General features: G+C 42.9%; 1 protein-coding gene across 2 annotated transcripts in view; it reads left to right on the top strand.

The window, feature by feature from the left end:
* Nucleotides 1-27,714, top strand: part of JAG2 (jagged canonical Notch ligand 2) — a 113,586-nt gene that overhangs the window by 33,488 nt on the left and 52,384 nt on the right. For both annotated transcript variants that reach the window (XM_040332299.1, XM_040332300.1), the window contains exons 3-5: nucleotides 14,458-14,512; nucleotides 20,091-20,345; nucleotides 21,684-21,744. In XM_040332299.1, coding sequence (XP_040188233.1) covers nucleotides 14,458-14,512; nucleotides 20,091-20,345; nucleotides 21,684-21,744 — 371 coding nt within the window. The remainder of the gene's footprint in view (nucleotides 1-14,457; nucleotides 14,513-20,090; nucleotides 20,346-21,683; nucleotides 21,745-27,714) is intronic.

Here is a 27,714-nt window from a genome sequence, read left to right as displayed (position 1 = left end):
TGTCTTCTCTACCCCTGTCTGACAGGAACCCTCAGTGTGAACTGAGTTAAAATGCTTGTAAAATCCTATAAGCCGAGGGGCTGCTAAGGCGAATAAGCCTAATCGCCTTTCTGCAGCCCCTCCCTGTAGGCGATCACCTGGGACACGTGACAGGTCCCAGGCGATCGCCTGTCAAATTGCATAGCGCGGCGCCGCTCGCGCATGCGCAGTGGGCACCCGGCCGTTCAAGCTTTCGGCTTCACGGCCGGGTGCCCAACCTTGGAAAGAAGACGCCGGCCGGAGGGGGGGGGGGGGGGGATGAGAGGAGAGTAGCCCCGGCCGGCGCGTCGCTGGAACGTGGAGCAGGTGAGTGTCTGTTTATTAAAAGCCAGCAGCTAAACTTTTTGTAGCTGCTGACTTTTAATAAACATGAAAACTGACTGGAACACCCCTTTAATGCAAGGGGTTGAACATAAAGTACAAATTTTAGGAACTGTGACTATTTTTATACACAGCCCCCCAAATTATGGGGCTCAAATGTAATTGGACAAATTAATTAATCCATAAATGTAATTTTTATTTTTATTTATTTTTTATTTTGTTGAGAATTCCTTTACTGGCAATGACTGCCTGTAATCTGGAACCCATGGGCATTACCAGAGACCGGGTTTCCTCCTTTCTGATGCTTTGCCAGGCTCTAACTGCAGTTGTCTTCAGTTGTTCTTTCTGCATTTAGTTTTGCCTTCAGCAAGTGAAATGCATGCTCAATTGGGTTGAGATCAGGTGATTGACTTGGCCAGTGCAGAATATTCCACTTCTTTTCCTTCAAAAGCTCCTGGGTTGCTTTGCAGTATGTTTTAGATCATTGTCCATCTGTTCTGTGAAGCGCAGTCTAATCAACTTTGCTGCAATTTGCCTGAATCTGGGCTGACAGTATATCTCTAAACACTGCAGAATCTGGCTGCTTCTGTCACGTCTTCAATAAACACCAATGACCCAGTGCCACTGAAAGCCATGCATACTCATGCCATCACACTGCAAGCACCACCATGTTTTACAGAGGACGCTGTGTGCTTTGGATCATGAGCTTTTCCAAGCCTTCTCCACACTTCTTTTTTCGTCATTCTGGTATGCATGAATCTGTTTCATCCGTCTAAAGAATGCTTTTTTAGATGTGTGTTTTTTTTGTTTTGTTTTTTGACGGTCTAATCTGGCTTTTCTATTCTTCAGGCTTATGAATAGTTGGCACCTTGTGGTGAACCCCTCTGTATTTGCTCTCGTGAAGTCTTCTCTTGATTGTAGACTTTGACAATATGCCACCTCCTGGAGATCTGGATGTTAATGGGTTTTTCTTTACCATAGAGAGGATCCTGTGTTCATCCACCACTGTTGTCTTCAGTGGACGTCCAGGCCTTATGTTGCTGAGCTTACCAGATGCGTCTCTTTCCTCAGAATGTACCAAACTGTTGATTTGGCCACTCCTAATGTTGCTGCTATCTCGCTATTGGATTTGTTTCGTTTTTAAAGCCTTGCAATGGCCCATTTCACTTTGAACGCATGATGTAGGTTCGCAGCAATGGATTCTAATTGCAAATACCACCCTTGGAATCAACTCCAGACTTTTTACCTGCTTAATTAATGAAGAAATAAAGGAGTAGCCCATACCTGGCCATGAAATGGCTTTTCATTCAATTGTCCAATTATTTTGGGTCCCTTGAAAAGGGGGAATTGGCTATTCTTAAAAGCTATAATTCCTAAACCCTTCCTCCGATTTGGATATACATACCCTCAAATCCTGTGTATGCACTTTCAGCCCATATCCATCATCGAACTATAGCTTATAGAATGTGTTTTGGTAAATACCTGAAAAAACTAACATTGTACCTGTGTCCAAATATATATGGACCTAACTGTATGTATATATGCGTGTGTATAGAATTGTATTCTATTCAACTTTTTAATTCATTGTTGATCATTGACACCTTTAGCGCAAGTAAAATGCATCCCTTTAAATTCTATATATGTCCTCACACTGGTCTGTTGTGATCCTATTGTAGTGTTTACTGGCCAGTTAAGCGCACCTCCCTGTTGAAATGCATTGAAAATGCACCCGTATTACGTTTTTTGATGCAGTTTGTCACATGACCTATGAAAAGCACATCATAAGCATAGCAAAATGGTGTGCGTTTTCAGTGCCATTATCAGCACCCTTTTCTCCTATCGGCAAAATGCAGATGACACCATTTTTGGTGCCTCTAATTGCAGGTGCAGTTTTGCAGTTCACCTGCTTCAGTGCTTTTGAATTCCCTAAAGGCTCATTTTAAACTAGTGTTGTCCTCTAAAGAGTGCTTTTTGGATCACTTTTTAGAGGGTGTTTTGAGAGGCATCACTTGCCACCAGTTTGGTTGAATGAGTCACAATTTTAATGCTGCCAGGGGGGAATCAATTTTGCTGTGATGCAGAGCATTGCAGCCATGCATGTGTAAACCACCATCCACTGCTTCAATTTAAAGGGGGAATGGTTAAGGTCAGTAAAAACATGGCTCAACCGAATGTATAACCCCCCCCCCCCCCCCGCCACCCAAAGCTGCAAGAATAAGCAAGGCCATAGCCTTGTATACAGAATCCGTTGTATAGTAAATAAAAGCCCATTGACGTAGGCCCTTAAAGTGGATGTAAAGTCTAACAATAACTTGCTCCCTTTTGGTCTGGTATATGTGCCATTTGAATTATGTTATAAAATCCATAGCTTAAATGCAGAAAGGCTTTATTGATCTTTCTAGGAATGCCCAGCTTTCATGTGTGTGTGTGTGTGTGTGTGTGTGTGTAATAGTCCGAAGACTTTCTGTCTTTGTTGCTCAGGTCTCAGATTACACTCAGCTGTCCTACCAATCGGATACCCCTGCCTCGAAGCTCTGAAAAGCTGTAAATTCTGACCTTTGACCCTTGGTTCACATCTGTTCTTTCTGCAGGCCGCAGGCACAGCAGCCCATTTAAGGGCTGCTGTGCCATGCTCAGTTTGGAGTGTATTGCAAGAGATATATTTTATTGAATTTTTTCTGGAAGGGTGAATGTGATCAGCACAGGGCCAATCCGCACTGTCCAGCGGGTCGGGGGTCCTGCAGGACAGTTAATGTAGAATGAAAACTCCTCATACAAGCTTTAACCAGACACTGATAGAAGTCACAAGACTGCTTTGTACTGCTGATGAGAAAAGGTATTTAGCAGTTTATATTTACTAAAACAATTGCATTCCTCTGTTCTGTGGGAGACCAGATATAGTGAATGCAGGTTCTGGGTTTAGTAACCCTTTAATACAGAACTTATGCTGGCCATGCATGGTTAGGAAAGTGTTTGATCATTCTACTTTCAATCAATTCATATTGATTAGGATTCTGCGTTTTCACATTGCCGGCGTTATTTGTGTTAGGTTTGTTGTGGGCTCGGATGTGCAGCTTGACATCTGGGCATGTAGGATGGGGGGGGGGGGGGGGTTGTCCTGCACATGTATCGGACACGGCGCTGCGTCTCTGAAGGATTGGCGCGATGCAGGTCATGGACCCCAGTTGTACTACACCCTCCCCAGTGACTTTTTACAGCACTGCATGAACATCTCATTAATTGCTCATTACACATTAACTCTATTTTAATGGACCGGATCATCTTGCTGACCTCAATATTCCACCCCCACTTTTTTTTTTTATTATTATATATTTTAGGGATGTGTTAATAGATAAAGATTTTGAAACCAAGCAATCAAAGGGCCCCTGTGAAATGTATGACATGAAAGCGTCGTTTTCTTCTAAAGGTTGCCAGGAATAAGCAGTGTCATCTGATACTGGTGGGATCCAACTACACTGGAGACTGCAAGCTGTTAGAAACTAGAGCGAGGAAACGCATACCAGTACGAATGACAATTTAACCTTGAGACGGAGCTCTGTTCTGCCGTGCCTTTTATTCTCCCCACATACGCCAATGGCACTTCCTTGCAGGCTATAAAGCAATGCTTGTCATTTTACAGGATATTGTTGTGCGTTTTCCCATGGGCGCCAGATAAGTGACGAGAGTAAAAATTCTCACAATGGCAGTAGCGGTGTCTATAGTAACATCGTTTTAAGTACTCTGATAAACCTATAACTTATAGAAGAACTATTAAGCAATATTTAAAATAAGAAATTTCCTTGGAAGGACGAATGTTTATTGGGTCCCCATGACGAGGCAAATGATTAAAGGGACTTTGACAAAGGAGAGTATGAAGCTGCGCTGCCGTTGCTCACGTCCTTATGAAAATACCAGATGCCTGGCCATGTCTAACTCAAGGATTTTTTTTTTTTAACTGAAGACCTGGAACAAGCTTTCTGTAAATCTGTATCTAAATTTCTTTTTAGATTCGAAGATCAGGACAGCACTGAACCCAAAAGGTCGGCATGACCACCAGCAAACCTTGCTGTCAAAAGGAGACTTGCTTTTGGAACTTTTTTTTTTAAGTTGGCAGTTCTTAGAGGAACTCCAGACTGTTAACATAATTTGTAATAAAAACATCTTTGCCATTCTGAAGCTTCCCTCCAACCACTTTGCATATTTTATATATACCGTATTTTCCGGTGTATAAGACGACTTGGCGTATAAGACGACCCCCTAATTTTCCAGCCAAAATGTTGGTTTTGGGATATACTCACCGTATAAGACTACCCCCTTCCTACTAGTCATGCCTCGCCTCACGGTGCCACCATTACATGCCAGACTGTGCCACCATTACATGCCAGACTGTGCCACCATTACATGCCAGACTGTGCCACCATTACATGCCAGACTGTGCCACCATTACATGCCAGACTGTGCCACCATTACATGCCAGACTGTGCCACCATTACATGCCAGACTGTGCCACCATTACATGCCAGACTGTGCCACCATTACATGCCAGACTGTGTGCCCCATTACATGCCAGACTGTGTGCCCCATTACATGCCAGACTGTGTGCCCCATTACATGCCAGACTGTGTGCCCCATTACATGCCAGACTGTGTGCCCCATCACATGACAGACTGTGTGCCCCATTACATGCCAGACTGTGTGCCCCATTACATGCCAGACTGTGTGCCCCATTACATGCCAGACTGTGTGCCCCATTACATGCCAGACTGTGTGCCCCATTACATGCCAGACTGTGTGCCCCATTACATGCCAGACTGTGCCCCTACCTTATCCCAAGACATGCAGAATCGCGGCCGTACGTTTTTTCAAAAGCCGCGCCTCCTACGTCTTCTGTTCCATGATAGGCGGAAACACTCAGCTTCCCAGGAGGCACTGTGTTCAGTGTTCGCCTATCACAGAGGCCCTCTCGTCCGAGGACGGCCTCCGTGATAGGCAGACACTAAACACAGGACGAGAGGGCCTCCGTGATAGGCGAACACTGAACACAGTGCCTCCTGGGAAGCTGAGTGTTTCCGCCTATCACGGAACAGAAGACGTAGGAGGCGTGGCTTTTGAAAAAACGTACGCCCGCGATTCTGCATGTCTTGGGATAAGGTAAGGATGTTGGGTTACCGGCGTATAAGACGACCCCTGACTTTTAAGAAGATTTTAAGGGGTTAGAAAGTCGTCTTATACGCCGGAAAATACGGTACTGTACTGTGACTCTGTACTTGCCAAATATGCTGCAGAAATCTCCTAAGTCTGGCAGCAACCATTATAACTGTGGACAGCTGAAGCTGCTGTCTGACCACTTCCTAGATTTACAGACATACATGCAGCTTTCATTGGCCCTCTTATGACTCCCCTCCCTTCCTGTCAAACTCTCACAAGAGGGAGTGAGAGCTGTGCATGTCATAACCCTAAGCCAGGGGAGCCCACCCCATCGCGGGCTACAATGAGCGGAGTGGGCGGATGACAGGTCAGTGTCCACTTTGCATATACAAAGTGAACACACACAGCCCACTCTATGCTATGGGCCCTCTGATCCGATCAGATGGAAGGGGATGGATCCACTTTTGTGTTAGCAGATTGGATTAGAGGTAGGCGGGTGTAAACGGACACGTCTGTTTACATCTGCTGCTCCATAGAGGTGAATGGAGGGTCGATTAGGTTGGACCGATCATGTGAAAGGGGCCTAAGGCTGCTTTTACACTGATGTGTCTGTGGTTTACTCATGCTGCATGTTTTCCTGCGGGTTAGCTGCACTTTGCCATAGAATTCTATTCTATCCTGTAGGTGTGGTGCACTTTCTGAAAGCGCCCCAACCCGCAGGTAAAACCAGAAGTCTATGGCTCAGTGTAAGTAACCTGTAAGTGCACCTGCGGATCAGTTTGAAAGCAGCCCAGTAACCACTGCAGAACAGATATGCCCACATATACACTGATTTTTATTAATAAACTTACCATTGATAAGTTTTCCATTCAGGTATCGCCAGCTGTTGCTGTCCCAGGCAGAGTGCATTTAGTATCGCTCCGCCTATTACAGGAGCCGGTGCTAATTATCCAGGAAGAATTGGCTTATGTTGGCTCTACAGCCGCTTGCTTTCTCTACCGTCGGCTTCATTCACAACGCTAATGCTCTGGGATGGTGCGTCAGCAACCTCCAATCCGAGCTTGCCATGCTAGGGCAGAAAGTTGCGGGCCGCATCAGAGGGCTTCGCGGGCCACTGGTTGGGCACCCCTGCTGGCCTAGGCTAATTACCAGACGAGAAACAGGAAGTGGGCTGTGTAAGGTATTCACTGACAGGAAAACAAGTTTTACTATCCAAAGTTAACAACAAGGGCAGAAGATTTAATAGATGGAAAGTTGAAGAAATTACTGAAGGTCCACTTTACCATGTATACACTCAATGGCCACTTTATTAGGTACACCTGTTCAATTGCTTGGTAACACAAATTGCTGATCAGCCAGTTGACTTGAAGTTCAAACCGAGCATCAGGAAGGGGATTTAAGTGACTTTGAATGTGCCATGGTTGTTGGTGCCAGACGGGCTAGTCTGAGTATTTCAAAAACTGCTGATCTACTGGGATTTTCACACAACCATCTATTGAGTTTAAAGAGAACGGTCTGAAAAGGAGAAAATATCCAGTGAGTGGCAGTTGTGTGGACGAAAATGCCTTGATGTCAGAGGAGAATGGGCAGACTGGTTTTAGATTATAGATGGACAACAGTAGCTCAAATAACCACTTGGTACAACCAAGATATGGAGAATACCATCTCGGAACGCACAACACATCAAACCTTGCAACAGATGGACTACAGCAGCAGAAGACCACACTGTGTGCCACTCCTGTCAGCTAAGAACAGGAAACTGAGCCTACAATTCCCACAGGCTCACCAAAATTGAACAGGAGATTGGCATTGGTCGCCTGACCTGATGAGTCTCCATTTCAGCTGTGACTTTCAAAAAGTAGGGTCAGAATTTTGCCAAAAGCATGGATCCGTTTTGCCTTGTATCAATGGTTTATGGTGGCGGTGGTGTAATGGTGGGGGGGTATTTTCTTGGCACACTTTGGGCCCCTTGGTACCAATTGAGCATCGTTTAAACTCCACGGCCTACCTGAGTATTGTTGCTGATCATGACCATCCCTTTATGACTACAGTGTACCCATCTTCTGATGGGCTCCTTCCAACTACAGTGTACCCATCTTCTGATGGCTCCTTCCAACTGCAGTGTACCCATCTTCTGATGGGCTCCTTCCAACTGCAGTGTACCCATCTTCTGATGGGCTCCTTCCAACTACAGTGTACCCATCTTCTGATGGGCTCCTTCCAATTACAGTGTACCCATCTTCTGATGGCTCCTTCCAACTACAGTGTACCCATCTTCTGATGGCTCCTTCCAACTACAGTGTACCCATCTTCTGATGGCTCCTTCCAACTACAGTGTACCCATCTTCTGATGGCTCCTTCCAACTACAGTGTAGCCATCTTCTGATGGCTCCTTCCAACTACAGTGTACCCATCTTCTGATGGCTCCTTCCAACTACAGTGTACCCATCTTCTGATGGCTCCTTCCAACTACAGTGTACCCATCTTCTGATGGCTCCTTCCAACTACAGTGTAGCCATCTTCTGATGGCTCCTTCCAACTACAGTGTAGCCATCTTCTGATGGCTCCTTCCAACTACAGTGTAGCCATCTTCTGATGGCTCCTTCCAACTACAGTGTAGCCATCTTCTGATGGCTCCTTCCAACTACAGTGTAGCCATCTTCTGATGGCTCCTTCCAACTACAGTGTAGCCATCTTCTGATGGCTCCTTCCAACTACAGTGTAGCCATCTTCTGATGGCTCCTTCCAACTACAGTGTAGCCATCTTCTGGTGGGCTCCTTCCAACTACAGTGTAGCCATCTTCTGGTGGGCTCCTTCCAACTACAGTGTAGCCATCTTCTGGTGGGCTCCTTCCAACTACAGTGTAGCCATCTTCTGGTGGGCTCCTTCCAACTACAGTGTAGCCATCTTCTGGTGGGCTCCTTCCAACTACAGTGTAGCCATCTTCTGGTGGGCTCCTTCCAACTACAGTGTAGCCATCTTCTGGTGGGCTCCTTCCAACTACAGTGTAGCCATCTTCAACTGGTTTCTTGAACAGAACAATGAGGTCACTAATCCAATGGCCTCCATAGTCGCAGATCTCTATCCAATCCAATAGAGCACCCTTTGGAATGTGGTGGAATGGGCTATCTCTCAATCAAACCTGAGAAAAATAGTTGCTTTGACCCATTCACATTAGTTTTGTAAATGTCAGATTAAGCAATTTGTGCTTTATAAACAGGCTTCTTACTGCAAGAAGTAGAAAACTGCCAAAAACCTAAAGAGCCAAAAGCTCCTGGTAGACCATTCATAATGTGTGGTCCTGGGAACCAGGTAGCCAGCAGTAGAAGCATTGAGTTTTTTTTTGAATGGGCTGTAATATCCGTGATTTCTCGCAGTCTTATGGAACCTGTCCCCAGTCTGGAACTGTTGCCTGTCTCCTGAAGTGTATTTTTTTTTTTTTTCCTCCAGACATACCTGTAGCATGTTTGCAATTTCTTACAATGTACTTTGCTATCGTAGTTACAGATTGAGGTTCGCATGAGGTTCTTACCACCACTTATCTTGAGTATATGAGAAAAATGTGCTAACTTTTTTGATGCACCCCTCACTTCCTGAGGGTTCAAAGAACTGTGTTGCGGTTATATACAAGCTCTAATTCTGTGAGAACTAGGACTGTGACATCACACTCTCCACCTCATGAGAGAGCCAAGTAAGAGCATCTAGATCAGTGATGGCGAACCTTGGCACCCCAGATTTTTTGGAACTACATTTCCCATGATGGTCAACTACACTGCAGAGTACATGAGCATCATGGGAAATGTAGTTCCAAAACAGCTGGGGTGCCAAGGTTCGCCATCACTGATCTAGGTGATGGCTGTTCTTCTGTCCAGGGAGTGGAGAGCGAAAGACGGAGAAAATAAATGTGATCGCCCCCCCCCCCCCTAATGTGCTGTTTGGCAAGGCTGTCCTCTTGGAACTGGATGGTCAGAAATACAAATCTGTTGGCAGGTAAAATAATGCCTATGTGTATTTCATCTGCGCATTTGCCTTTTTTCCTGGAGCCAGATGCCGTCACTGTGTCGCTTTAACTGACAATTGCGTGGTTGTGCGACACTGTACCCAAATAAAATTGTCCCTTTTTCCCCCCACAAATAGAGCTTTCTTGTCATGGTATTTGATCACCTTTTTTTTTTTTTTTTTTTTTGCACTATAAACAAGACCAATTTTGACAACAATATTTTTAACTTTTTGCTATAATGCATATCCAACAAAAAATGTAAAACACAAATGTATTCACCAGTTTAGGCCAATGTGTATGTTTTTGGTAAAAAAAATTAAGGGGTTAAGTGTTTTTTAAGGAGGTGCTTCTAACTAAGGGGGAGTGGACTGACTGCGAATGCCGAGATCGCTGTTCCTGATCACTAGGAACAGATCTCTCTCGCTTTGTACTTCCCTGTCAGAACGGGGATCTGCTTTGTTTACATTCTGAGTAGGGATGAGCTCCGGCGTGTTCGCACTCTCCACGTGCAGAGCCCGCCAGGAAGTCGGCACGGCGCTAATCACAGGCAGGGAGACATTTCCCAATCTCTGCAGCCGTGCATCGGGACAATGTCTCCCTGCCTGTGATTAGGGCAGCGCTGTGCCGACTTCCTGGCGGGCTCTGCACGTGGAATGTGTGAATGCGCCAGAGCTCATCCCTACTGAGGTGCGCTCGTGGGTGGCAGTGGACATTGTGGCCCCCACCATGCAGTGGCTAGCACACTTAATGATGTACGCGTACGTCTCGTACAATAGGGACACCCTGTTGCAGTATAAATGCAGTGGGCGGTCCTTAAGTGGTTAAAGAACGTTGCCCCAATATTTTATAATAATTTTTTTATATATCGGAGTCGTGTCTTTTGTACCTTGTTCTTTGTTTCTGCTTTGTGTGAAATACCTTGTGATCTAGCCAGTGGCCCCCCTTTCCTATTTCAAACTGACCACAGTACAAATGAGAGCACATCCATCCCAGCATGGTCAGTTTTCTGGCTGTGCTGGAAGAACAGCTTGCCTGCCTTCAAATGATTAGACTTCTGCTGTGTTTGTACCCCCCCCTATCTCTCGAAGCTCCTTATGTAGCTGGGAACAGAGGCCCATGTGCTCACTTATAAAAAATAAAAGGGTGTGTGTGCAGTGAGAAGATTTATTATGACCTGATCATTTTCCCACTGCCTTTCTTCCCTTGTGGTCGGATGTTGCCGTTGATATAGGTGCAAATTAAATCAAAGCAAAATTACTAGCTTGGTTATTGCTTCCAGCCAGCATGTCTGCATGTGGACTACAACTTTACTCATTTAGCCAGTAGTAACATTAGTCAAGTTTATTCTTGAAAGGGATTACAGTTGGTATTATTATCCATTCCACACCTTCACTCTTGTGAGCTGTTAGGGCTGTATAGTATAGCTAGGAAAAGCTGTTGCTATGTAAAGGTATATTTTAGTAAAATTTGTATATGTTTTTGTTTTAGTGTTTTTTTTGTTTGTTTTTTTATTGTAAAGTTATTTTTGTTTTTTATAGAAAGATAAAAATGTTACTTGCCTGCTCTGTGCGATGGTTTTGCACAGATCCTCCTCTTGGGTCCCTCTTCGGTACTCCTGGCCGCTCCCACCTGTCAAGTCCCCCCCACAGCAAGCTGCGTGCTATGGGGGCACCAGAGTCCAGCTCCCAATGTCCATTCAGACAAGGCTCTCCCCGCAGCAAGATCCAGTGGTGCTGCTGTGTCTCGAGAAATCAGGAGGGAGAGTCTCGGACAGCCGAGACATTCGTGGACATCACTGGATAGAGGGGGGCTGCTTAACATAGAATGCATTATTGCAGCCATCGTTTGAGACATTAAAGTGGTTGCAAAGGTTCCCATAAAAAAGTCATACTTGCCTCCACTGTGCAGTTTATTTTACAGAGTGGCCCCCGATTCTTCTGTTCTGGGGGTCCCACAGCGGCTCTCTCGGCTCCTCCGCAATAGATTACCCCCTCTGTGGAGCTCTCTCCCAAGGGGGTTACCTTGCGGGCGCGCTCTCGTGTCATACACTCGGTGTCCATAGCCGCCAAGTGTATGACTTGGCCCCAGCGTTCGCGTCATTGGATTTGATTAACAGCAGCGGGAGCCAATGGCTGCGCTGCTATTAAGCTATCCAATGAAGAGCCGAGAAGCCGTGGAGAGAGCTATGCGCGGTCGTGCACACGGAGATTCGGGGGCTCAGGTAAGTAAAACGGGGGAGCTGGGGGGCCCGGACACTTCAATGCATTAAGATGAAAAAACACGAAGGTTTAGAACGCCTTTAAACAGCCTGGAATTTGACTTGAACTTGAAATGAATATATGAATCCACCTAAATCTGCCAATGTGAGATGGTAGTGGAAGCTGCTATTAAAAGCTCCCCTTCTGATGAAACCAAGTTCCCTGGCACTCATGCTACGGTCTGCCCTCAGATTCATTGAGCTAAAACAAGTTTGAAAACTGGTTAAAAAAATGTCCCAGGCTGGACAGTATTACCCCTATTGACAGAAGTAACTATCCAGTCACCTTTGTAATCTGATGGCCATTGCAGCACTTTATAGCACCTGGCGTTTTGTTTCCAGCAGTGTTTGCCCAGTTGGCACAGTTTCACTTGACTGTCTGGTCTCTGGATAAGTCATGTCATTGACATTGATGTCGGACACCGATGCATTACCCTTCTTTTCCCTCTAGGATTGTTACTTTGTTGCAGTTATTGACAATACCTGTTCTAGAGGACTTTAGGTTGCTTATGAGGTATCGTTTTCTATAGTGAAGCTGTCCATATTGGCTTTATAATAAATCATGAAGGGATTTCCAAAGCACTGTGTGACTGTAATTTATTGGTGCTACCTCGGGGCTGTTATTTTATGGCGCCATGCAAGATATAATGAATTTTGCTGTGATTTAGATGGTACTGCACAGTCATCGCCCAATGGATGGACATTTATAGCCCTTTGTTTACAATGTATGATCCCATAAACCGCTGCTGCCTTTTTGAAATGCCGCATTTGCTTGCAATCCTGCATTATATCGCTGAATACTCCTCAGGATGACATGGAAACCATCCAGGATTTGTAAATCTCTGCAAGACAGTTGAGATCTGGTAGTTGTCAGCATTTTGATTTATAACCCTTATATAAAAGCTCTTAGCAACCTAATGGATGTCTTATATTGATTTGTTCTGTCTCTTGATAAACCTTTTGCGTCGGCCTTGGCTGATGCCAATTTTATTATCTTGTACCTCAGGTATTACTTTATAACATAGTTGCTTAATGTATAAATCCCAATAATCCTTTGATGTGCAGTCACTAGAAAGAAGCAGTCTGCTATATTCCTTGTGCTGTCACTTGCTGTTTATGTGCCTTTGCTTGAGCTCTGGTGACAAATTGATGACCTGGACCTGATGGTGACAATAGAGGCACATGACTGCTTTAAAGCGGAGGTCCATACAAAAATGGAACCTCTGCTTTTCGTAACCCTCCCCACCTTCAGTGTCACATTTGGCACCTTTCAGGGGGAGGGGGTGCAGATACCTATAATATAATACAGGTATTTGCACCCACTTCCGAGCATAGACCCCTGCAGAATCTGTAGAAGCCGCAACGCTTCACTTCCTGATTCCCTCACCGAGGATGGCGGCGGCAGCATCCGAGGAATGGGTCGGCCTTGGGTGCTGCCATCGCGGGCACCCTGAACAGGTTAAGTGTCCATTTATTAAAAGTCAGCAGCTGCAGTATTTGCATGGTATCATATGGTGGGGGGGGGGGTGCACCAACAATTGCAGGGTTAAAAAATAAATGATGAGCATTACAACCCTGTGATTCCTGCAGAGCAGGGGTATTCAACCTCAGCCCTCCAGCTGTGGTGAAACTACAATTCCAATAAGACGTTACAAGACCCTGTCCATTACAGGCATGACTCCTAGCTTGGGTGTCCCTCAAAGTAATCTCTAACCCAGACTCCAAACGTCTACTTTTTGTCCTCCAATAAGCTGCAGACATGGTGATTTCCCGCTCTGCGTCTCAAGTGAGCTCTGTGGAATGACCCAGCTCATTGTAGGGCAAAGTAAGTTTGGGATAGAGCGTTGATTCTCAGGATGACTGAGCACCTCTCTTCGTCTGTAGGCAGGGCTGATGATGCTGAAGGCACTGTTGGCTAAGAGGGTAGTAGGTAAGGAGCACGCTGAATTTCTGTCAAATTGATATTGTCAGTACTTGAGGTATTTTGGGGGGATATATGGCTTGTATCTTTTTTTTTTTTTTTTTTTTTTTTTTTGGGGGACATTTTTACTTTGAAAACTACACTTTGGATTTGCAAATCTCTGTACCATTACTAAATGGGTCTACTAAAAGCAAAATCCCATAATGCCTTCATTTACCTTCTCTCATTGTATGTGATATCTGATTTTGCCAAATGTCAATGTTGTTACATTTAGGAAATCTGTATAAGACATATTTATTATTATTTTGGGAAAGTGTTATTTTGGAATTTAACCACCTCAGGTGGTGGTGGTGTTTTTTTTTTTTTTTAAATTGTGCTTCGTCATTTCACATGTGTACGACAAAGTTTGGATGGGTGCAACTTGGATACGACTTTGACCAGGGATAATGGACAAATGTTGCATTGTATAACTTTCAGGTACGACTTTCATGCAACTTGAGAGCCATAGACTTCAATGTTGACCCTCATAAGTTGCATGAAAGTCAGACCAAAGTAAGGCAAGAACTACTTTGAAGTTCCTGCAACTTTAAGTCACGCATATTGGAAAACATGGGGAACGACTTGTCATGCAACTTTGTCCAAAGTTGCACAAGTGTGAATGGAGCCTTATACATATGTACATTTCATTGTTTAAATAAAGTTTGATTTTAAAAAGCGCACAATTTTTTTTTATTTGGATATGTTTAGTAATATGATTTCTCTCTTTTCAGAGATCGTTTACCTTAATTTTGGAGGCTTGGGACTGGGACAATGACACTAAAGTGGGTGAGTAGATCATTATACCATGCGAGTCAATTCATATTCATACTTGTGTTTTTTGTCAGGAACATTGGCATGCAAAAACTTGGTTGTGTTCTTTCTGCTGACCTTCCAAGAGACCCTGTCTCCTCATCCTATCTTCACAACTAAACCAATTATGGTCATCTGTTCGTTGTACTTGGGCTGCTTGTTGCAGCAGTTTTGAGACCTGAACAATGATGTCTCCCCAGAAATTCAGACAAAAAATACTGTTCTGCATTGTCGGCTTTCAAGCCTTTGGTGCTGCTTGCAGCCCTTGCGCCATCTGCGTCTCTGCTGGAAGAACATAAATGTCATAAGATCAGCAATGAAAGTCGTTGTATAGTAAGCACACTGTCCTTGTGTGCGATGAAGCTTACAGTTTGAGCTTATGAAATTGTACTTTCAGCAGAAACACTGATTATGTAAGCAATGGAGGAGCTGCATAAGTCTCACTATCTGACACCCCCGGAAATGTTGGTTTTCTGAATTGACTGACTGATGTCTTTGCTTGGAAAATACAGAAGGGCTGCCTGCTGCAGCAATTGAAGAATTTGGATACAGATTGCAATCTTGTGTTTAGTTGCAATATATATGGTGACAGGGTTTCGTTAAAGCTTAGTATCTCTGATTTGGTGTTTAAGGGCCAAATACAGCCTGCCCATTAACGGTTTGAATCTCGGGCAGTTCCTGCTGAACCGGCCGAGATTTGAACTGTGTATGACCGGCCTAATTCTACCTGTATGTCCAATAACTAACATCTAATATCCACCTCTCCGCCATGTAAGGTGTTTACTGGAATCTGTAAGATGTTTTTCCTTTATTACCCAAAGGTTTTTCAGTGGTTTTACTTTGAACCTTAAAGGGGTTGTAAAGGAAAAACATATTTTTTTCATGATAAGCATCCTTTACCTGCAGACATTCCTCTTTTCACTTCCTCATTGTTCGTTTTTGCTCAGAAGTTGCTCTATTTCTTTGCTGTTCTTTTCACTTCCTGCTTGTCTGATTGTTACTCACCATCGTGAAGGGAGGCTTTACTACGGTGGTCAGTGACGTGCCTGCTCCCTACTGGGAACTACATCTGTGCGGCAGGACGCTCTCTACGTGTTAGAGACTTCAAGGAGGTGTGAATTACTGGGCGTGCCGCAATTCTTGCTGGGAAATGTAGTTCTAACATGAACGAGTGATGCAAACCAGGAAGTGAATGAGAGAACAAACTAGAATGCCGGAGGTGATATAGATGAAGGAATTTAATAGGTATTTACTAGTTTTTTAACAGAATCAGTACACTATTCTGTCTGTCTACCTTGCAGACATTAATTTTAGGCAACATTCTTTCCCCCTTTAACTGAAGTGGTGTTTGTATTTTCAGACTTAATCAACATTGACCAAAGAAAGATTACAGTAACCCTGTAAACGGCAATTTGATGTGTCTGTAAATTCCCTTCAGATTTTGTTACCATAATAGAGATCAACTGGTATAAAAAACAGATCCATTTATGTATATAAGTAACCTTGGCTACTGGCTATATATAATCCTACAAATATTTCTTAAATTGTCCTGCAGCCTCTTCCCTCTGTCCTTGGCTAAAAAGTAAGTCTATTGCTGTTTTCAGGAAGGTATCAAGTAGAAAGAATGTACAGGAAGCCGTCACATCCTGGATGATGTCATCAGCTTTGTTAGGCCTCAGGTCGGAGGACCCTCTGGAGAGTGCTGGCTTGGTCAGCTGTTTAATTGCATGCAAAGGAAAGGTGTCCCAAGCCTCAAAGTTCTGTATACAACCAAGCCAATGTTTTGTGTTAATACATGTTAAAGGGGAGTTCCACCCACAATTTCACTTTTTAAATATAAATACTCCTGTAATACACAAGCTTAATGTATTCTAGTAAAGTTAGTCTGTAAACTAAGGTCCGTTTTGTTAGGTTGTTACAGCATTTAGATTTATAATCTAGAAATAGACCGTGGCCATCTTAAGTGTGGACATCATGAAGCCAGACTGTATGACTTCCTGGATTTCAGCTTTGCATATCTCGCACATGCTCAGTGCACAAGCAATGTAATAGGTTTCAGTCAGGTTTGCAAGGACTACTGGGAAACATGATGCCTATCCCAGAAACCCTTGCAAATAGCCTAGGCAAATAAGGAGGAGGAAGTAATGAAGGACTACAAAATAAAGGTATTTACATGCAACAAATTAAATAAAAATTGTCCATTCTGAACACTATGAGATTTGAGCATTCAACACAGACAAACATAAAAAAATGGGTGGAACTCCACTTTAAGATGTAATACGTATGTGAGGAAATGAATGAGAGGAAAAGGGAGAAGGCAGTCTCTAGCCCCCCTTTTCCTCATGGGAAAGTGGCGGGAAGGCAGTTTTAAGTTCCCCCCTGGGGAGCCTGCCGCTCTCGGGGGGAATAGAGCGGGGCTCACGTGTCTGGGGAGAGAAGTACAGGTGATCTCTCCCTGGGCTCATGCAAAGCCCGCAAAAATCGGGTTTAAACCAGCCAGAACCAGCTTGATTTGGGCTATAAGAGGGCTCCGTGACTGGGAGCTCATTCACCTCAGAGGACAGGAGCTGTGGTGTTCTCCCCCAACCCCCCCTCTTATTTAATTTATGTTGCGGCTGTTATTATGTGGTAGGGTCACCTTTTGTATTTAAACAAAGGGGGACTAGCTATTGCTATTTTTTATAAATAAAATAAAAAAAGAGAGAAGAATGCTGATGTTATTGTATGTGTGTTTATATTTATAGTTAAAAGAAAATGCTACACAAGTTTATTGTTGGAGTTGGGTAATTTGTGTTTGCAGCCTGAGCCATAGTGGCTAGGCTTTCTAAAGCTTATGTATATCTTTAATTTATATCTTTAATTTATTGAATGCTTAGAGCCGGTTCACACTGGGGCGACTTGCGATCCGACTTCATGTCGCCTCAAGTCGTCCCAAGTCGTGCTGTAGAGAAAAACAATGGAAGTGAATGGGAGCTGTGTTAATACACACGACTCAAGGCGATCCGACTTCAGAAAAGGTTCCTGTACTACTTCAATCCGACTTGTAGGCGATTTGTACCCATTGATTTCAATGGAAGTCGCCTCAGAAGTCTGATCCAAGTCTGATCACTGTCTTAATTGAAGCTACTTTCCAGGAAGATAACATACATTTCTCAGGCAAACCTTTCCCTCCCCCAGAGCTGATTGTTGTTTTATTGGCCACTGGAATGTCTCCTGTCCTGGAGACGACTTCAAGTCTTGTTGTTGTAAATCTCCCCAGATCGCCCTGTGGTTCATGTTCAAGTCGTGTCAGAGTCGCCTCTGGAAGTCGTGTCGCCTTAGTGTGAACCGACTCTTACCCACTAATTATTATTTTGAAACCAATAATAAACAACCGCGGCCTTTAATATCCACTAAGTTGTCTGCTGTCTTTTTTTTCTTTTTATGAAGGTTAAAATTTTTATTTAAATTACCGTCTACGTTCCCATAGGCCAGTCATTCACACCAGTTGACATTAAAAAGTTCTAATATTTGTCTTGCCTGGAGTTGTTTAGTTCTGTATAGCCCCTTTCACACGGTCTATCCAATCGGGTCCTAAAAGTTTTTCAGGCAGACCTGATGGGACCTTGCATCGTACTCTATGGAGCGACAGATGTCAGCAGATGCGGGACCTATTTCCCCACCCGTTTGGATCGTACTCTATGGAGCGACAGATGTCAGCAGATGCGGGACCTATTTCCCCACCCGTTTGGATCGGATGACATCACAGGCGGTTTGTTACCATTCGCTTGCCCCATAGATGGGAGCAGACGGTGTCTGTTCTGCATAGCACTTGCACTGTATGGCCTGCATAACACTTGCAGGTATTTATTACCTCTTCAACAGATCACTCTTCTTGACCTGTTGGACTTCGTTTTTATTCAGACTGTATCTAAGTTACCCAGAAACCTTAGATGGCATGGCCTTGCTGCTGTTGAAGGCACCCATGCCGACCAATTTTGTTTTCTCAAGGGATGGCCAGCAAGAGTCATGAGTGTTTCTACAAATGTGTAAACTACTTGATACTGCAGCTAAAAAAAATCGTCTAGGCTTCAGGGCTGTGCTAGGTGGCAAAGCTGTGCAAATTTCAGGATTGACCAATATAAAATTAATTTGGCATTCAAAAATTGCTTCCATTTGATCCAATTTACCTGAAGTTCCACTTTACTGCACTCTACTCCATAGCTTGGTTTCCTTGCCCTGTAGATAAGTTTATTTTGATATGGCCCTGCTCTAGCATTTAATGCCCACGATGTCTAGCATTAGCCATGCACTCTGCATATTCTCACTTACATCTGCATGCTATCCTGACATCCTGTCTGCCTTTTTTTCTTGTCTGAGAGCCAATGGATAGTTTTGTAGATACAGTCAATGTTGATTAGACTACCACATGTCTGTTTCTATACTGTGCCCAGTCAATGTTGATTAGACTACCACATGTCTGTTTCTATGCTGTGCCCTCAGAAAGTGCCATGACTCTACAATCGGGATCTCCTCTGCTAGCATGCAAAAACATAAATGCACATAGATTTAAGGATCTGAAGTTCTTCATGTTTGTTCTGTCTTTAACAAGGTATAGGAAACGGAACAGTCTGAGAATGCAGGGTGAGCTGGACAGTCTGTATCCTGTTCATAGTGTTGACTAGGAAATGCCTTTTTTTTTTTTGTTTAAATAGATGAAATAAGAGCAGATTCCAACAAAAGACTTGAACATGATAACTTGTTCATGAACTGTATATGGCGTTTGTGCCTGCTGAAGTGTGGTATCTTTACAAAATTGAGTTGGTTTCACAAAACTGAGTTGACTATACAAGGATAAATCCTAAATGGCTTTAAACAGAACTCTGACCAAAACGGTTTAACTTGATTTTGACTAGAATTGGAAAGTAATAAAACGCCACACACACTATTAAATGGGTGGCGGTGCAGACAAGGACTGAACATGCAATTGAGGCACAACTGTGTGTAAAGTACAAACAAAATGTTTTAACAGTGCTCCCGGAGGAGTTTTCCTTCCCTTCCTAGCCTAAAAGACAGACCTCATTCTCTTCCCATTAAGTTTAACTGAATATTAAAAAAAAAAAATTGGGTCAGTCAGAGGTGGCCTGCTTAATCCGGTATCTGAGACCAGGGAAATTTTTATATGCATCTCTCAAGCTTTTTGGTTTACTGAACTTCAAAGGATGGAGCACCCAGTGGGTTTGGTATGAGACAGGCCACTGCTTGGCGTTCACCCTGGAGACCAGTCAGATTTCAGTGTGACTTTTGTTTTGCCCTAGAGCAGTGATGGCGAATCTTGGCACCCCAGTTTATATTAATATTTTTTGTATTTGAGTATCGTGGGAAATGTAGTGCCAAAACAGAGGGATGATTTACAAAATGTAGGAGACCATAGTATTCGGACTGTCAAATTATTTCCAATGGGTTATGACACTTTGGTCTTAAGACTATAATAGAGAACCAATACTTATATTTTACAATTTAGTAATAAAAACACACAATTTGCACCTTTTTAACATATAATATTTTCTTCTAGATGAGAGCCTCTTGATCGACCGTGTTCCTCATTCCGGAGTCATCAACCCTGAAGACCAGTGGACACCCTTAGTTTTGCAGGGTCATGTTGCCCACTTTGATGTGAAAATTAGAGTTAAATGTGATGAAAATTACTATGGAGTAATGTGCAACAAGCTTTGCCGGCCAAGGGATGACTTTGTTGGCCACTATACCTGTGACCATTACGGAAACAAGGCTTGCATGGATGGCTGGATGGGGGAAGAATGTAAACAAGGTAGGCTATCATTTCAACGTGTAAACAAATTTTTTACCTGCTCTGAATATTTTTATTTCTGGTTAAAACCATACTGAATTGCAGTCGACCATCAGTGTCTGCAAGATACCTGCTGGTCTTCAAACTGAGCTCTAGGATGTCCTTTGGATCCTAGGCCAAGACTGTACATGGATTAAGTGGAGTTTGCAAACAAATGTTTGTACCCGGGAGGAACAGCATATATAGCACTGTTATAGTCCCATTGCTGTCCATACCATTTAGTGGTGTACAGGCAGTCCCCGGGTTACAAACAAGATATGTTCTGTAGGTTTGTTAAGAGAAGTATAGCCAAAGCTCGTTTGACTGTACTTCTATGGATCACAGGAGTGCGGGAAATGGACAAACGTGTTTTTTTTTCAAACAGAACCGATGTTCAACAAAACGCATCTTTGAAGTTGGATAAAATATGGTAAACGTGGATAGATGCTCCAGCCTAAATGCATAATAGTTTGAAGAGCAGGTTGGCCTGTTTTACTTAAAGTGGATGTAAACCCGCTCTCATCCTTTCTAAACTACTGCCATAGTGCTGATCTATAAGGATATACATGCCTCCTGCATGTATCCTTGCCTGTCAAATGTCTCCCCTCTGTCTGTTATAAGAACTGAAAAACTGCAGATTCTGTGGGTGGGTCTGTTGTCTGGAGCTCGTTGGGTGGGGTCCTGATGTCAGGAGACTCCCCCCCTGCCTACCTCCTATATTCCCCTTACACTAAATTCTGCTATGATCACTAACCTCCAGTCAAAATCCAGAAAAGTAACCACATGACTTCAGAAAAGGAGTGGGAATTAAAAAAATAATGCCTGTCTGAAGCTAGTGCATGAGATCTGTAAATAACCTGTCACTCACAGCAAGGGGGCGGAACGGACTAAGGTTTTTCTCAGCAAGTCAGTTTTATATCACTGAACAATAAGGATTGCTCAGAGCTGGATTAACTCTGTGTGGCAAGATGACAGGAAATTGTATACTGTACATTGTGACAGCAAAGATTTTTTATTTATTTTTTCTCGGGTTTACATCCACTTTAACTTCTTATACAGTGCATTAGTTGCCCTGGAATTGTTGGTATACTTGATAATGAAATGTGGCGATAATGCTTTATAAGCTTAACTGAGCCGAAAGGAGAGCGAAGGGGGGGGGGGGGGATTTCTTGTTCTTGGATTTATTTGTTACTCGTTTTTATGAAAAAAAAATAAAATCCAATTTGGAAAAAATAAATGCTCTTGTTTTTTTGTGAATAGCTTGCTTTCAACTGGCATATAAAACCGCACATGTAACACATTTTCTTTGTTATTTTACAGCTATATGCAAGCAAGGATGTGACTTATTGCATGGTGGATGTGCTGTTCCTGGGGAGTGCAAGTAAGTTGTTATACAACCTATAATTTCTTACGCTGCTGATCAAGTTGGTGTGTTCAAGTTTGTTCAAGGTCTAAAGCAGATTTTATTTTTTAACCTTTTACAGACCTCTCCAATGAATTGGTCATTATTCTAAGATTAAAAAATGTTCTTCCAGATCAGGATAGAACACATCTGGCTGTTGGGAGCAACACAGAGCAGCCACTTTTAAATATTGTCATGAAATACTTGTTGTTCCATACATTTTACTGGAATGCAAAATTCTGTAGATTCGTAGTATGTTGTATTCATGACATTCATTTGTCAAAGTATAACCATCTCATGCAGGTTCATGTGAAGATGTCTTGGCATTCTTAAGGAGTTTTTGGTCTGTAAATCATATTTGTTATAAAGAGTTGTATCCCATAATATTGCATTGGTTGAGTGGTGCAGCTTTTTGTTGGTTGGTAAAAAAAAAAAAAAATATTTTAAATTGGGGAAAAGAAAGCGGGTTTGTTTCATCAGTCTTTAACATTTTACACTGTAGACTTGTCTCTGTTGTGTTTAATTTCATATCATTTTTGCAAAGCTTATGATTATATGTCAAAAAATTGTTGATGTATCATTGCGAACCAATCAGGGGTTGGTTGATTTGTGTCTTTAGAGCTGACTGTTCATGTTACTATGTGCAGACATTGAGATTTTATATGGTGGCCAACTGCTTGAAGGCAAAAGGTGATCTCTTATGGGCCGATTTTGTTCTGATCAGGCGATGACCCTTATGGGTTTGAGTTCCATCTCCCAACAGCTAAGTTGTCTCATGTACATCTTCAACGGTATCCTGTTCTATCTATAAATTTGATTTCATCCATCACAAGCACTGGATAACATGGAAATAATGCAACTTAGCGTCTGAAATTCACATCATGTATACTTGGGGCCACATCTACTTCCAGAAATGTATTATAGAACTTTAGTAGTTAAAGGCATAGTCCACCTTTTGCAAAAAGTTAGTAAATTTGCAGTCCACTTTTTAGCAAAAAAAAGTATTAAACATTATGTGCAAATACGTTTTGCAACAAAGGTGTGTACTGCTTTAAGTCTAGCTTTTGTCAACTGCAGAGCTGCAGGGGCCACAGAGTAGTGGGCCACATATGGCAAAAAAGTTTAACATGCCTGTCCTAAAGTAAAGACCCCAAACTTTGATATATATTTTTTTTTTCCTCTAGTAATCGGCTCCCCTCCCTGCTCATTATTTGTGCCAGCCTATCCAATTTAGAAAACATCCAAAGGGGACCATACTGTTTTTCTTTAGCTTTTTTTTCATGAAATGTCTTGTGTTTATAGAGAACTTGATTTTGGCATTCTGCAGGAAAAATTAAGTTCCATACATGGATTTTGCGCTCTAAAATGACGCTGCTTTTTTTCTTTACGTGTTTTGTATTGTTTTATTACCCTGAATTTTATTTATTTTAAAAAATTTTGTGCACTTTGTTTTGGCACAACAGTTTGTTTTCAGCATATTGATAACTTAAGCAATGTTTTGTCTTCTATATGGTAAGGGCTGTGCTGCTATATAGGGTTAGCAAATGCCTCTTCTGTAATGGTTACCAAGCATTTTTGGTGTTGGAAAAGCTTTGCTGTAGACCAGAGCTTCAGAAATACCTTTTTCTTTCTTTCTTTCTTTCTTTCTTTCTTTCTTTCTTTCTTTCTTTCTTTCTTTCTTTCTTTCTTTCTTTCTTTCTTTCTTTCTTTCTTTCTTTCTTTCTTTCTTTCTTTCTTTCTTTCTTTCTTTCTTTCTTTCTTTCTTTCTTTCTTTCTTTCTTTCTTTCTTTCTTTCTTTCTTTCAGATAACCCCATTCATTTGTCTTATGAGGTTTGTTTTGCCCCCCCCCCCCTGTTTACCATAGTTGGTCTGTGATTATGGTACGAGTGAGCAGGTGTGTACTCAGATGCCACCAGTATTAACTTGAACCATAAACATGAGCTGGTAAAATATAACTTGGGTCAGTAGTTTTAGAGCTATCCCCAAAAATTAAAGGCATGTTTTTGTGATTTACGGTTTGTTTGACTTAAGAATTCCTGACAAACCAAGAAGAGAAAAGGCCGGGCTACCTGGTTTTGTTTTGTTCTTTTTCATACTTTTTTTTATACTGCATTTTTGCCATTCAATAGCTAGTCCGTTTGCCTTGCTAAACCATTAGTGGAGAGTGAGATACAGCAGTAACCCACCTCTGATCAAAGGCTGCTTATCTATCAATGTTAAATCCTGCAGAAACTGAAATGTTTGTCGACAAAATTTGTCAGCATTCCTTTTGATCCCAGCATTGGGTTTTGGTATAAACTGATTAACATCTGGTTGGTGCAACCACAAGTGAAACGGTGGGCTTGTTTATCTCTGCCATGCATAGTGGAAATCTGTTTATAGACTGAGCCATGAAGCCTTGAGCTGATTACAGTATCTCCTTAATCTCCCTTACAAGACTACTTGGTTTGTGTGCAATGTACATTCCCTGGTGGATTTTTTTTTTCGACAGCCGTTCATACAATTGTCTTAAAGGCAATAATAAAACGTTTTTACATATTTTTCTTGTCCGTTATGGTCAGGACTAAATTTGTGTTACCTTCACGTTGGATACATTTACTGGCAACTTTATTTATGTACACCTGTTCAAATGCTTGGTAACACAGATTGCTATTCAGCCAATCACATAGCAGAAACTCGATGCATCTAGATGTGTTGAAGCTGACTTGCTGAATTACATACTGAGCATCAGAATCGGAAAAGAAAGGGAATTTAAGAGACAGAATAATGGGCCAATCTGTGTATTTCAAAAACTGCATAACCATCTCTAGGTTTAAGAGAATGGTTCAAAAGAGAAAATATCCAGTGAGCAGCAGATGTGTGGATGCAAATGCCTTGTTGATATCAGGAGAATGGGCAGACTGGTTTGAGATGATAGAAAGGCAACAGTAACTCAACCACTTGTTACAACCAAGGTATGGAGAATACCATATCTGAATGCACAACACGTCAAACTTTGATCAGAAGGGCTACAGCAGCAGACTACCACACCGGGTACCACTCCTGTCGGCTAAGAACAGAAACCTGAGGCTACAATTTGCACAGGTTCATAAAAATTTGACAATGGAAGATTGGAAAAACGTTGCCTGGTCCGAGTCAGCTGCGACAATCGGATGGTAGGGTCAGTTTGACGAAAGCATGGATCCATCCTGCCTTGTATCAGCAGTTCAGGCTGGTGGTGGTGCCGTAATGATGTGGGGAATATTTTCTTAGCACACTTTGGGTCCCTTGCTACCAATTGAGTATAGTTTAAATGCAACGGCCTACCTGAGTATTGTTGCTGACCATGTCCATCCCTTTATGACTACAGTGTACCCATCTTCTGATGGCTCCTTCCAGCAGGATAATGCACCATGTCACAAAGATCAAATCATCTCACCACTGGTTTCTTGAACATTGCAATGAATTCACTGTACTCCAATGGCCTCCAAAGTCACCAGATCTCCATCCAATAGAGCACCTTTGGGATGTGTTGGAATGGGAGATTTGCATTATGGATGTGCAGCCGACAAATCTGCAGCAACTGCGTTATGCTATTATGTCAATATGGACCAAAATCTGAGGAATGTTTCCAACCTCTTGTTGAATCTATGCCACCAAGAATTAAGGCAGTTCTGAAGGCAAAAGGGGGTCCAACCCGTACTAACAAGGTGTAATAAAGTGGCCAGTGAGTGCATATTGCGTATGAACATCATGTAATCTATAGAGCCTACATGCAGCTTGAGCTTTAGTGTCCTCTTCCCATAATTAGCATGATTATTTTTCAGCTGTGCTGAAACTGTTTACAGAACTCAATGCGTCGTCAGGCAACCACAGATTGAGGTTTCGTTTAGAGCTGCTAGCCTGTGTTTTGTAGCTGGTTTTACACAGAGCAAATTTTTACCCGTTCCTGATGAACCGAACAAAATTGGCGTTTTGGTTGGCCCTGTCGGCATCCCTCCTGTTGTGTTGGATGAGAGGCAGAAGTTGGAGGGGGGGGGGGGGGGAAGCACAGACGAATGTTGCTAAACCAGGGAGGAGATCCTTGCACTGCAGGTCCTTCAGTACAGTTTTCTCTCCGGCAAGAATGGTGAGCAGCACAACTGTAACATCACCAAATCTCATTCCATATCTGCAGACACTGTTATACATACAGAAATGAGGCTCAAGGCATAGGCACAGGAACTGCATTGCTGTTTGTTTCAGGAGTAAATGGTAAATCCTTAGTAAATTTACATGGGCCTGCCAACCTTTAACGAGCAGCTGAGCGGGTCATGACTTTTCTGGCAATGGGCTTTAAGTGTCTTAGGAACGCTGAGTTCTTACTAATTGACTTAAAATCACCATCCTATAGTGTTCCCCTTGGGCTCTTTCACATTAGTGGCAAAAATGCACATCGCCCATCTACAATCGGATCTGACAGCCAGGATTGTACACATGCTGTAATGCTTTGCTTCGGGGCTGCAACAAATGGACATGGACAAGGGGTGCAGCCTGTTGAGCTTCCCTATTGAAGCCAATGAGGTTGCGCTGCAGTTGCAAACCAAAAGCTTTGGTTGTGGAACCAAAGTTCTGTTTAGCTGGGGAAGAAACTGTATTGTCTCATCTCCATAACACGGAGGGGACAGAGCTGATATCGCTGCTTGAGATTTATGATGGTTTTGCTATATTTCTGGAAAGATCGACACTTATTCCTTCACGCTTTTTGAACAGATAAAATGTTTTCAGTTGCATTTTTTTAACTAATCTAAAGGGAGCAATTTGAAGAAGTGTTAGGGTTTACGTAAACTTGTCAGAATTATGGAGGTTATTGCTGATGACCTCTGAAAATGCTAGTTGTCTGGTTATCATGACTATGCAATTGCTTCAGTACTTTTAGACTCCGTCCTGTAGGTAAGCAGATCAGGAGTTGATTTTTTATTTTTTTTTCCTTAATCTGCATGCTTATTCAAGGTCATTGACACAGAGTAATAAAGCAGGAGATGACTGGCCTTCCTATAAGGGCAGCAACGGCACGCCCCATAATTCTCTCTCGGGACAGGTTTCCTTTAAACTGCAGTACATTTATAATTCGGCCTGACCTCATTTCCGTTATTTTCCTGGAAGTGTTTACAAGTATCTTCCTGACATTTTTCTGTATTGAAATGTGACCTGCATCCATTTTTGTTCAAGATCTGTTTTTTTGTATAGTGGTGTCATGTTATGCAGGTTTTAGAGAAAACAACGTCTTTCACGTCAAGCCCTGTCCCAGCTGAGCTTGTATTCTGATGCCCACACCCATTCCTTAGTTAAATGCGCCGGTTATGGCTTTGTAAGGCTTTCCTGTGCCGTCGTATCTTAGGGTGCAATTTTTCCTTTGGCCGCTAGGTGGCGCTTCCGTTGAGTTCGGCGTAGTAAAGATACGCTGTTTACATAAGGCATTTTCCGGCGTAAAGTTATTCCATCAAATAGCTGGCCTAGTCAATGTTAAGTATGGCTGTCGTTCCCACGTCGAAATTTGAAAATTTTACGCTGTTTGCGTAAGTCGTCCGTGAATAGGGCTGGACGTAATTTACGCTCACGTCGAAACCAATACGTCCTTGCGGCGTACTTTGGAGCAATGCACACTGGGATATGTACATGGACGGCGCATGCGCCGTTCGTAAAAAACGTCAATCACGTCGGGTCACCCCCCATTAACATAAAACACGCCCCCTCATTTGAATTGGGAGCGCTTACGCCAGCCACATTTACGATACGCCGCCGTAAGTTAGGAGGCAAGTACTTTGTGAATACAGTACTTGCCTCTCTGACTTAAGGCGGCGTAGCGTAAATACGGTACGCCGCCTTAAAGATGTGCACCCCTACATGAATCTAGCTATAAGTGTACAATATGTTCAGGCATTACACAAATCTCCCAAGAACTTTTCCCCAAATAGTGGGCGGACAAT

Source organism: Rana temporaria, chromosome 13 (genome assembly GCF_905171775.1).
Source record: "Rana temporaria chromosome 13, aRanTem1.1, whole genome shotgun sequence".
NCBI lineage: Eukaryota > Metazoa > Chordata > Amphibia > Anura > Ranidae > Rana > Rana temporaria.
Note: the sequence above shows the minus strand (reverse complement) of the source record. Positions and strands in the feature narration are given on the sequence as shown.